This window comes from Monodelphis domestica, chromosome 7 (genome assembly GCF_027887165.1).
Source record: "Monodelphis domestica isolate mMonDom1 chromosome 7, mMonDom1.pri, whole genome shotgun sequence".
Taxonomy (NCBI): Eukaryota; Metazoa; Chordata; class Mammalia; order Didelphimorphia; family Didelphidae; genus Monodelphis; species Monodelphis domestica.
The window spans coordinates 23,182,519-23,195,335 of NC_077233.1; the positions used below are offsets into that span (position 1 = coordinate 23,182,519).

Below are 12,817 nucleotides of genomic sequence, written 5' to 3' on the forward strand. Positions count from 1 at the left end.
TACCAATGAGAACCAATCATTACATTTTCATTGTGAGTATTTATAATTCAGAAATCACTTAATACAACTAATTAGGATTTGATTTTTATTTTCATAACTGCCTAGACATAAGAAAGTAATGGAGAAGAGTTTATGAGTGTAGATTACATTTAAAAGTATGTCAACATGTAATTGCACGTCTGCTATAGGGAGTGAAGGGAGGGGAGGGAAAGAACATGAATCTTGTAACCATGGAAAAATATTCTAAATTAATTAATTAAATGAAATTTTCCAAATTAAAAAAAAAGTTGAGGAAATAAAGGCTCTTCTAGTTAAAAAAATAAAAGTATGTCAAATATACTTCTCTCCCCCTCCCCCCCACCATGGAGGACTGGTTGTTAAACTTTTACCAGCATGCTGCTAGAAGTCACTGAAGTACAATCTGAAAATATAGCCAAATGAAGAGTCTCTGTTTTGGGGATATCATTTGCCTTCTTGAGCCAAAAATCTGACCTGTGGTGAATCAAAAGAAAGGAATCATGGGAGCATCTTCAAATGTCACCCTTCTATATGCATGCATGTAGTATCTCCTAGCCTCTACCAGTTAGCCTTTGTACTGTTTCCAGTGTTTGGAGGACTCCATCTCCATCTCCTGTCTTGAGAGCTTTTGCCCAGATCATGCCCCATAAAGGGCTCATGTCCCTTTCATCTCGAAGTCTGTGACCCATTGATCTGGAATATTCTCTCCTCCCTTCCATCTTCAGTAATCCCAGCTTCTTTCAAGGCTCAGCTTTCCCTCTGGTCCAATTCTTTGTCCCTTTCTTCCAGCACCTTCCAACACTGTCATTATCCCCACCTCAGCAGGAATAAATCCCTTTCACCACCAGAAGACGTTGGCTGGATGAGGAATGTATCATTCTCAGGGAGCAGCTGGTGATAACGGATTCAAGGCATGCAGGTTATCTTGGCCTTTTTACTTAGCAGATGGCCAGGACTTGATAGATTGAAGATTATTAGGATCCAAGACAAGGGCCAAATGGGACAGTGGACAAGAGAAGTAAATTAGAACATGGCCCTGAGTAAAGGCTCACGAGACACCAGGATTGCACCACTGGCACCACCCAACGTTTCCCATCCCTTTGGCTTCATCATTGCTGCGTTGCCTCTGCAGAAGCAGACTTTTTCATGCATGGATGCTTGAGGGTCATTGATGGGCTTGGATGAAGGAGACTGCCAGAGTACATTTCTTGGAACTGGGAAACAATGGGAGGAAGAAAATCTGTAAGAAGTTAAGATTCCATATCACTTCACAAAGTATCACTGATGATTTCCCCCTTTCTCAGAATGAAGATAATAATAAAAACAATCACAATTTTATTTGGCATTTGGGGCTATCCATATTTGGGACTTTGATTTTATGGTGAACTCCCAGTGTGGAAACTCCTTCTGCCAATGGAGTTGGGCAACTCATAAGTAACTTTTATTCTCAGAGAGTTGAATAAAACTTAGAGAAATGAAGTGACTGATCCATTGTCATTCCACTAGTAAGAGACTGCTTGTCATACATTTGCCCTGGACTTAGGAATGGGGAAGAACTGTGTTGGGAAATTCCACTTTAGATACTACTTGTGTGGCTCTAAGTAAGTCACTGAATTCTCTGAACTGTGATAATAGTGACCACTGCACAGGGTTATAAAGTGTTATATGAGTCAAGGATGATGATGATGATGATGAATGGAGATGAGTTTATAAGGAAAATGAACCTCAAAAGTCATGTAGTTCAATATCTTCATTTTATGGTGGAGGAAGTCAAGGCCTATAAATGTTGAGTGACAAATGATAGAAGTAGGATGTGAACTCGGGTCCTTTAACTCAAATATTAATGTTCTTTCTCCTATTTGATGCTGATTCTGAATATTAATGCTCCTTCCATTTATGACAATATAGAAGTCCTTTATATAAATTACCTCATTCACTCTTTTTAACAACTCAGAGTGCATAGTAGAGTCCTAATTTGACAAAGGAGCCAACAGATCAGCAATATGGAATATCTTTAGAAAGTCAATCCCAGAGTCAAAAAAGATGCAAATTCAGGTCCTCTGAGCAATAGATGCAAACTGTGTGATCTCAGGCAAGTCATTTAGCCTCTTACTGCCTTCATCTGCTAAAATGAAGGAAAATTCCACACTGAGAGTTCATCAAACCAAGGAAATTGTGGGTTAATCTCCTCTCTAAAAAAGTATATATATAAACATTTTTTATGTTATCTAATTCAGTCCTCACAACATTCCCTACATGTATTAGTAATTCATTTTATAACTGAAGAGGATAAATTTCAGAGAAATAAAGAAATGATACACCTAAGTTCTCACTCAGGTGATTTGGCTCCCCTTTCTAAGTATGGTCTGGTTTTTATGCTGTATCTCACATAAGTGCTTATTAAATGTTTTCTATTCATTCTGGGAATTGTCCAAAGTTACCCTTTCTTCTTTGTAGACTGAACATAGGAATGTCCCAATTTCTACTCCCCTTGTGTTTTTCCTCAAAGTTTATTCTTCAATCAGTTTGACCTACCCCAAACAAGTCTGTTCTCTGAGTCATAGGGATGGTTTTGGTTTTCTTAATGTATGTTTATGGAAGGAAGGAAGGAAGGAAGGAAGGAAGGAAGGAAGGAAGGAAGGAAGGAAGGAAGGAAGGAAGGAAGGAAGGAAGGAAGGAAGGAAGGAAGGAAGGAAGGAAGGAAGGAAGGAAGGAAAGGAGGAGAGAGGAGGGAAGGAAGAATTTCACTATGCAGAATTGCCTGTCTAGGCTGATATCTAAGTTTTACAAAAGAAAAGAGCATGTGGGTTGAAGAAGGACCTTTATCCTCCCATCCACTCATTAGAATACTTCCTTCTCATTCTCTAACTCCTTAGTTCTTGAAGTGAATGAATCATCATTCAGTAGCTCAAAAAATTCTCTGGCTGGGCAGGGTAGGGTGGGGTGGGAAGAGAAATGGGGCAGATGTGTGTGGGCAATGCATAAACTACCTTGAGATTCCAGAAAAGAGAATAAGAACTCCAGGCCTATGAAGTCAGACTCATATTTACTCCCACTATTTTAAAATAAATTAAGCAGTCTAGAGACCAAACCCTTCAGCCCACTGTGATAGGGGCATTCTGTCTCTTGCTACCTCTATTCCTTGAACCAGATTGAAATTGGGGGATTTCTCCTTCAGTTGCAAGTTCCAAGTGAAGACATCAGACACTAACTAGGCATGTTCTATCTTGACTGAAAATAAATCAGCATCATTTGAAGACCATCAATAAGACATTTTTTAAAAATGCACAGAACTGGGGTTGGGAGTGGAGAGAACAATAAGAGACGCCAAGAACAGTTTTGTTTAAATGATTATCTTTTTTTTTTTTTGCTAAAATGAATACATATTTCTTTTTATAACTCTGAAGGTAATTGGTATTGTTATACTTTCCCAAAGTATATTTGTATAGTTGATGGCTAAATCCCCAAGAAAAACAAATTCAAAAAAACAAAACAAGCATTTCGTTGTGCTTTAAGGCTAGAATGACCAGAGCGAGGAATTTGGCCTTGCTGGTTGAATCAGATCATGCCTGCATGGAGCTCATGGATTTCCATAACAGCTTTTTTCTCTCTGGATGCTGAAAGCCATCCAAATCATTTCCCTCATATCCATGAGTCAGAGTTCCTTTTTCCAAGTCGCCAATGTACCTCTGATTAAAACAGAGAATGAAGGGATAGAATCACCATCCTGCCATCTTGCAAAACACTGACCAACATATGCTTGAAAACACCCCTACTGCCATGTCATGGTGCCGTGTAACTCAGGAATAACAAAAGAGTAAAGCAAGGAAAGTTCTTCTCACACATAAAACAGGATATGGCTCTCTGGTCCCCTTCTCCTCTTCTTCCATCTACCTATTTTGGATTCCACTCAGTCGAGTAAATTGGCAAATGAGGTCCAGTATAACAGAGCATCAAAGCCCAGCAGATGGGGTGAATTGGGGGAGGGGGCAAAGAGAGGGAATTTTCTACACCTGTTCAGATTTGGGGTCCAGGCAGCTGTGCTTGGAGGCAGCTATATCTGAATAATCAGGCACAGAACTCCTCCTGCCTGCTGCAATCATAAATGGAACCTAGATTAGAATGCATGAGAATGTTTGTCTTTCTGTGGTACTGAATAAAAATGTACCTTCTTTGTTTTCAGTCAAAGTCAATGGTGGCCAACTGGCAATCCAACTCTCTTCCTCAGAAACTCTCTACAGACAGAGCCATAGACTGATTTGAACTCATATTGAAGGATAAAAGTAGCCAAAGAAAGAGGAGAACTTATTTCACACTTCCTGGCATAGATGATAGAGTGTTAGATTTGGAGTCAAGGAGACTTGAGTTCAGATCCTTTACTGTGTGATCTTGGGCATAGTCACTTACCCTCTCTATGCCTCAGTTTCTCAAGTAAAGATAAGAACAACATCCTTGGCACAGAGATGTTGTGAGAATTAAGTGAGAAAACAAATATATGTAAAGCCCAAATATAGATGATCTGATGACCTATTATTAATCAACTAGGTGACACATGAAATAAAAGTCTTTTGCTTAGTCAGAAAAACATGAACTTGGATTCTCAGATATGTGTGACCCTGGACAAGTCATTTAACCCCCTCATCAATAAAATGGAATAATGATATGCATCCCAAACCTTAAGACTGTCTATAAGTGACCACTATTGTTATTTGTTATTATTCATGTTCTGATCTTAAATTTGATGGAGTTCAGTTAGAAATCCAAGTGTCACCCTCTATTATATATGCCAGGGAAATGTAAATTAAGTCTACATTTTCCTTGGCTATTTTTCTATTTCTATAGAGAGTTGTTTTTTTTTAACCCTTACCTTCCATTGTGGAATCAATATTGTGTATTGGCTCCAAAGCAGAAAAGCAGTAAGGGCTAGGCACTGGGGGTTAAGTGACTTGCCCATGGTCACCAGGAAGTGTCTGGGGCCATATTTGAACTTAGGACCTCCTCTCTCTAGGCCTGGCTCTCAATCCACTGAGCTACCCAGCTGCCCCCTATAGAGAGTTCTTAAGGAAGAGTTAGATCTCCAGTTGCGCACCATTGACTTTGACTGAAAATAAAAATAATGCATTTTTATTCAGTACAAGAGAAAAACAAGTCATTGTCTTATTAGTATTCTTTCATGGTTGATGTTTGTTGTCTTGGTCTTCTCTTGGATGGAGGTTATTTCATTTTTATCTTTGCACTATCAGCACCAAGAACAAGGCTCAAAACATATGTGGTAGCACTTGATATAAGTGCAATGCTTTTATTCAGTGGAATGAAATAATTGCTTTTTGTAACTGCATGGTGTAATTACTCTCATCTTCTTTAAGCTCCCAGAAAGTGAATTCCAGTAGAATTCCAGTAGCAGAGATGATGATGCGTCACATAAGCCCCATCCTGGTTCTCCCATAATTTTGGTTGTTTTCTCACTAATTATCTCTATTTTGAAAGCTTTTCATTCCAGATCATTGGGAAATGATGAGTATTCAATATGGAAACCACCCCCATAAAAAAGCAGCTCTTTCATTTGGGAAAAACGGGATTTTATTCAGGAAGTTAGAGGCAATCAGTTCATCTGTGAGGATGCTCCAGTTCTAGGAAAGCTCATTTGTTAAGTTCCCTATTGTGGTGTGAGGGCTGTACACGTTGTGTGGGGATTTGTTGTTTGCTAGCTTAGGACCAACCGTGAGCTTTCTTCTTGTGATTCTAGCAACTCGTTGTGTCTTTAGGTGATCCTTTCTCACAACTTCAATTGTAAAACTATTTCTACCATTTCCTTGCCTCAACACTGATTCTAAACTCCAAGTTTTCTGTTGTTCATCCTCATCAGCACTCCCTCAGTGTTCTAGGATGTCTTGCTATCCCTTTATAAGGGGCACATTAGAAACACTCACATGGAAATTAATTTTAACCAAAAAAAAAAAACCATGTAGTTAAAATATAACCAGATGACCAAAGACTTGCAGGGTTAGATCTAATTTTTGAGAGGATTCATTTTATTTAGTTTATAAATACAAAAAATATATAATATATAATAAATGTGTAATGTATAAATGTGTAATGTAGAATGAATAAAAATGCATAAAAATAATAATATGATATAGAAGATTTGTTACAAACATGTAATAAATGATAATAAATAGGCTTATTCAAGAGAAACACATTCTCACATTATCTGTGTCCAAAAATCTAGATCTCGTTCCATTTTCCCTCCCCAAACACAGCTAGGTGGTACAGTGGATAGAATACTGAAGGCAAGTAATACAATATAAATTGTTCATATATTATAATTTAACACATATTTCCCTGTTCATTAGGTTGTGAAACAAGACTCAGAGTGCTTACACTAAAGAAAAATACGCAGAACATATAAAGTGAAGAATGGTATCTTAATACCATTATTAGATTTATTTCCTAAGACAATCGAGGAGAAAAGAAAAGAAACTGTATGGTGAGGGGATTCTTGATCACGTGCATATTAACCTAAAAATGGCCCCAGACGTGCTTTCCAGAGCTCAGTCTTTGATCTACTGAAGTCCTAGTTTATCAATAATTCAACCATACACTTGCTCATCACCTACCACGCATGTGATGCTGTGATAGGCAGAAAGTTTCAGAAATAAATGAAGAATTTGAATCCCTGCCTGCACGAAGCTTATAGCTTTGGGGAAGGGAATGAGATATGTACAAAATTGAGTTTGGTGCAAAGTATAAAGAGAACATAATGTATATGGGAGGTTAAAAGAGTAGCAAAATCCTTCTAGTTGAGGATCATCAGTGCCGGTTGAATGAGAAGAGGCTGGTTAGGGAGCAGCAGTTGACTAAGTGGATTGGAAGCCAGATCTAGAGATGGGAAGTCCTGGGTTCAGATTTGGCCTCAGTCACTTCCTAGCAGTGTGACCCTGGGTGAGTCACTTAATCCCCATTGCCCAGCCCTTACCATGCTTCTGACTTGGAACCATTACATGGTATTATAAGGTAAGGATAGTTTAAAATTTTAAAAAGAAGAGTCTGGATATAAGCTGTGCCTTGAAGAATGGATGTGTTCATCTGACATAGGTATGGGGCAGGGCATTAAGGGCACAGGAAAGGTTAAAGACACAGAGATGAAGAAACATAGACCATGTTTGTGCATCTGTAAAATGATCTGGGGAATCACATTTCTCAGGGAGAAGCTAGAAAGCCACAAAACCCATTTTCTGAAAAGCGGAGAGATACACCCTCATGAAAATAGCAATTAATCCATCAGCTTTTGGAAAAAACCTACTGTGTGCAGGCATCTGGATGGCTCAGTGGAGGGAGAGCCAGACGTAGAGACAGGAGGTCCTGGATTCAAATTGGCCTCAGACACTTCCTGGGTGACCATGGGGCAAGTCACTTAACCCTCACTGCCTATCCCTTACTGCTCTTCTGCCCTAGAATCAATATTGGTTCTAAGGTAAAAGGTAACGGTTTTTAAAAAAACCTACTGTGTGAAAGAGACTATACTAGATGCTGAAGATAGAAAGATGTGAGTGAAAATAATCTTGCCCTCAAGGAGCTTATGTTCTCATGGGTGTGTGTGTGTGTGTGGGTGTGTGTGGGTGTGGGTGTGTAAAATTTCAGAGAGGAAGCTACAAGTTGCCAAGCAAAATAGAAAGCTCTCTTAAGGCTGCTTAGCTTTAAAGGAAGCCAAGAATTCAAAGAAGCAGAGATAAAGAGGGAATTTTTCCAGGCATGGAGATGAGAGATGTCACTCCTTGTGTGGAAGATACTAAAAAGTAAACCAATTTGGCCAGACGACAGAATGCATGGAAGAAAGGAAGAAAGTGCATGTAAGGAGAATAGGAAGGAACTATCTTGGGAAAGGTTTTAAATGCCAGGAAGAAGAGTTTTTCTTCTATTCTAGAGAAAATAAAGAGGTCCTGGAGCTTGGTGAGGATGGCTAGATCAGAGCTGGGTTTTAGGAAAATTGCTGTGATGGCTATAGGGAGATTAGATTGAAGTGGAGAGCACCTGAAACAAGGAGTTCAGTTAGAAGTTTTTTATAGGACTCCAGGCAAGGGTCTTGAATCACTGAATTAGGGGGAATCACTATGTGAATAGCAAGAAGGGGACATACACAACAGATGTCATGGAGATAGAAGCAAGTTCTCACCCATGAGATTTGAGGTGGGGGTGAATGGGAGTCCATCAAATATGGAATCAGGTTGTGAACTTGGGTGACTAAGAGAATATGGATGCCCTAAAGAGCAATGTTGATGTTTATTTATTTTTTTAAACCCTTACTTTCCATCTTAGAATCAATGGGGGTCAAGTGACTTGCCCAGGGTCACACAGCTGGAAACTGTCTGAGACCAAATTTGAACCCAGGACTTCCTGTCTCTAGACCTGGCTCTCAATCCACTGAGCTACCCAGCTTCCCCCATTGTTGATGTTTAGAAGAAGGGCAGGTTGTGAGGGAGGAAGATAATAAATTCTGATTGGAGGTTATTGAGTTTTGGATGACTTTACAGTATCTGGTTTGAAATACCTGATAGTTGATGACACAGAATAAGAGCCCAGGGAAGAGACTGGGGCTGGATATTTATAATTGGGAATCAGTTGAATAGATTTTGTTCTTTAATCTGAAGTCTCTTTGGCTTTACCCAGTGCCTTACTTATTTGGAGTCCCTTTTCATTCCCTAAGACATGCATAGAATCCGCATTGATTCATAATTGTACCCAAACAAACTGATGCTATCCCCAAGTTGGGGTTATAGAGAGAAAAAAGAAGGCTCAGGACAGAGCTTTGAGGGCACATGCAGTTAGTGGGCCTGGAATGTGCGAAGTAAAAAGACCGAGGAATTAGTGAAATATTCAGCAAATGATGAATTATTCTGATATCTTTTTTCAATGACTTTTATCTGACAAGGCTTTAACTATAAAAACAAACTCACATATACACACACAAAGCTGGGAAAAAATCCCAGTGTCTTTGTTCAGACTATGATATTTCTCATGTTATAATGTATTCCAAGAACTTTTTTCTTTGGATTTTGTCTTCCTCTATTTTATTACATCATAAATCTCAACTATTTGGTGGGAGCCATCATATATATGTGAAAACTAAGCAGCTTACTTGATAATATCTCCATCCCCCCCCCCACCTTCGCTTTAGAAGATTAAACGGAGACTGTTGTGTCTGATACCAGAAGAGATTTCACCAATCATGTATCCTTTCCTTGTAGGTCAGTCAGAGGGACAACCCAGCACTGGATCCCATTATCCATGGATTGAAGGGTGTCGTCCATCATGGTAAGCAAGCAACTTCCACTTCTTTTTACTAGAAAAAGAAGGAGGGCTGGAATCTCAGCCCTTGGGGATGGGGGTCACCCTTCAGAGAACATTTGGAGGCACAAATTTTTCATTCGGTGATGTTTAAGGGCATTAATATCACACTATGATTGGTAGAAAGTAGACCCATTTGTTACTCCCTCATGGATTCCGGCTAACAGTGAGCCATTTGTTTCTTTTTAGTCACTGCTCAGGAATATATTCTTTATCAATTATAGTCCAGGCTCATAGATCATTCCTATTAGTACCAGATTCTTCATACCTGATATTTGTCTTATACTTATTCTAAAAATACTGTCCTTTCAAGTTTCTTCTTCTCCTTTTTGTTACTTTATTTGGCTTTGACATTTTGGGAGCTGGTGCTGAAACATCAAATGGAATGTACAAATTAACTATACCTTTCTTAGCTGATAGACATCATGAAAATGTTGACATATACATATATATACATATATACACATATATGTGTGTATATGTGAAACTAGGGGCAGCTAGGATAGTGGATAGCGTGCCTGACCTGGAATTAGGAAGGTCTGAGTTCAAATTCAGCCTCAGATGCTTACCAGGTATGTGACCCAGGGTAAGTCATGTCTCCTCTGTCTGCCTCCATTTCCTCATCTGTAACATGGGGATAATTATAGCACCTTCCTCCCAGGGTTGTTGTGAAGATCAAATATGGAAGTAACTGTCAAGCACTTAGTTCAATAAATGTTAGCTAGCATTAGTACCAGTCATATATGATAGTGTCTGGACTAGTCACTTCCTTAGTATAAAGAACTCCCTGGTAGGGAAACACCCTCTAGAATTGCAGATCAACACATTCTCTGCAATTTATAATCTTAGAATCTAGAATCTTATATAATATATATTATATATATTATCTTATATATATTTTATATACTATAATTTTAGAATCTAGAAAATGAGAGATTAAATGATTTGTCTAGAGCCACATCGCTAGTATGTGACTTGGACCCATGTCTTCCTTGCTTCAACAATGATTCTCCATCTACCATGTCATATATATAAATGTGTGATATGCATATACTTATATACATACCTATGTATGCACATATGCATGCATGTACACACACACACAGGGCTGCTTGCTATTTGTCTTTCATCCAACTTATTATCCCCTAGCTCATTACAGGTAAAGAAGGAAAGATGAATATATCTTCTCTCTTAGGGCTGGATTTTATTGGAGGAATTTTCTTGCAACTTTATTATCAGTAATGCATCATTAGCGATGACACCAAGATCCTCTAATTTCAAAAGTACCCTTGTGGCAGCCAGCAGTGGGAGTCTGGGCTTAATGTAATGATTTGCAAAGTTTTAATAATCTAATTAGAATTCCAGAGACATCAACAGAAATGTCAGTTAGGTACTACAATAAATCTCTCTTTCCATCTATACTGCTGTGATAAAACATCATACCTTTTCAGAGGATTGTCTTTAGACATTAGCTAACGCCTTAGAGCTTAACCAACATTTTTTCTTCCTTCTTCTAAAAAGTCTAAAAACCAATGGACAGCGGTAGATGGAAACACATAGCATTGGGAATTAATTGTCCTCTTTTCAGAGTCATTTAATGGTAAAAGTGAAAAATTGGGGTTAAATGATACCACCCTTAAAATGCCTACCTTTGAAAAAAATCACTCTAGATTCTCTTTGATTCTATAAACTACAGAATTCACCTAGATAGGAAAGTCTATACCCTGAGCAAAAGACAGGTTGGTTTCTGCCACAATGGAATCACTAGGTTGGTTTCACTGGAGAATACAACAGACATATAAAACAATTCCTTGAGATATCTTTGACTGTTCTGATTTTGTTGCCTGAATCTGAAGTCCCTTTGGCTTTATCCAGTGTCTTTCATATTTGGAAATCCCCCTTATTCCCTAAAACACCCATGAAATCCACATTGATTCATGGACTGCCATATTGGACCTCATTACATATTGGATTCTGACAATGAATGACATAATTTGCTCAAGATTTTTTATGTCTCAAAAGACCTATCAAGGGACTTCTGGAGATGGAGCCAAGATGACAGAGTAATTCAGAGCAGCTCCATGCCACCATGAGAATCCTTTTAGATCAAGATTAAAATTTCACCACAAAACAAATATAGGAGTGAAAGAACCAACAATGACAGAGTGAAACAACTTTCAAGAGAAGAAAAACCCAAAAGGTAGACAAAGAACATCTTGGTCATGGGAGTGAGAGGAGAGCAGAGCCAGCAAGAGGCGTTAGCAAGGAGGGAAGAGCAAGCCACATACCACCACCCTATATCTGCTGACTGAGGTTTGGGAAGCTATTATCAAGACAACATCCAGATCCTGAGATCCTATCTGGGCAAATAGTGGTACAAGCCAATCCACACCCCTTGAAATTTCAAACCTGTGGGGAAGTCCAGAGCCTCAGCCCAGGGAATTCTATTCTGGGCTTGAGATAAGAGATAAGCACTTTGAGGTGGCTGATAGTGACCTTTTTGCCTAAAGCTTAGGGTAGGGCTATAAGACAGGACAATCAAGAGTGTGCCTGACTGGATCAAGTGTACCCCCCCCAACCTGATCAAAATCAGAGTGAGATAAAAAGTTTACACCTATGCCTGAGGCTAATCTTTGAACTATCAACATCTCAAGGGTCAATTGAATCAGGAGGGGGAGGGGTTCTCAGAGCTGACAGTCCTCAGACCATCACATCATACCCTCAAGCCTACCTATAATTAGATAGGGAAAAATGAACAAACAACCAAAAAAGCACCTAACTCTAAAGAATTTTTGTGGAGACAAAGAGCAAGGTACAGACACAGAAGGGGACAGTGAAAGCAAAGGAAACACACACAAAGTCCAAAAGAAAAATATGGACTGGACACAGATTCTGGAAGAACTCAAAACAGACTTCAAAAACAAATTAAGAGACAGAGGAAAAGTGGGAAAGAGAAATGAGAGTCATGCAAGAAGAAACGGGCCAATTGAAAAAGGAGAACCAAAAACTGACAAAGGAAAATCAGGCCTTGAAAACAGAATTGACCATCTAGAAACTAATGATTTTATGAGAAAGCAAGAAACTATAAAGCCGAATCAAAGAATGAAAAAAAAAGAGGAAAACATGAAATATTTTATTGTAAAAACCACTGACACAGAAAATAGATCTAGATGAGACAATTTGAGAATTATTGGGCTACCTGAAAACCATGACCAAGAGAAACCCTTGGACATCATAACAAAAGAAATTATCAAAGATAACTACCTAGAGATCCTCAAACATGAAAATAAAATTGAAAGAAAAAAAAAGAAATTGAAAGAAATGTGAAATAATCCACAGATCTCCTCCAGAAAGACAACATCCAGGAATATAATAGCTAAATTCAAGAGATGCCAAGCTGAGGAAAAAATCATTCAAGCAGCCAGAAAGAAACTATTCAAATACCATGGAGCTA

The 12,817-nt window shown here is 38.7% G+C and overlaps 1 protein-coding gene across 2 annotated transcripts in view; it reads left to right on the top strand.

Annotated features, from left to right (window-relative positions):
* Nucleotides 1-12,817, top strand: part of PTPRG (protein tyrosine phosphatase receptor type G) — an 822,458-nt gene that overhangs the window by 585,669 nt on the left and 223,972 nt on the right. For both annotated transcript variants that reach the window (XM_007499993.3, XM_007499994.3), the window contains exon 6: nt 9,264-9,330. In XM_007499993.3, coding sequence (XP_007500055.1) covers nt 9,264-9,330 — 67 coding nt within the window. The remainder of the gene's footprint in view (nt 1-9,263; nt 9,331-12,817) is intronic.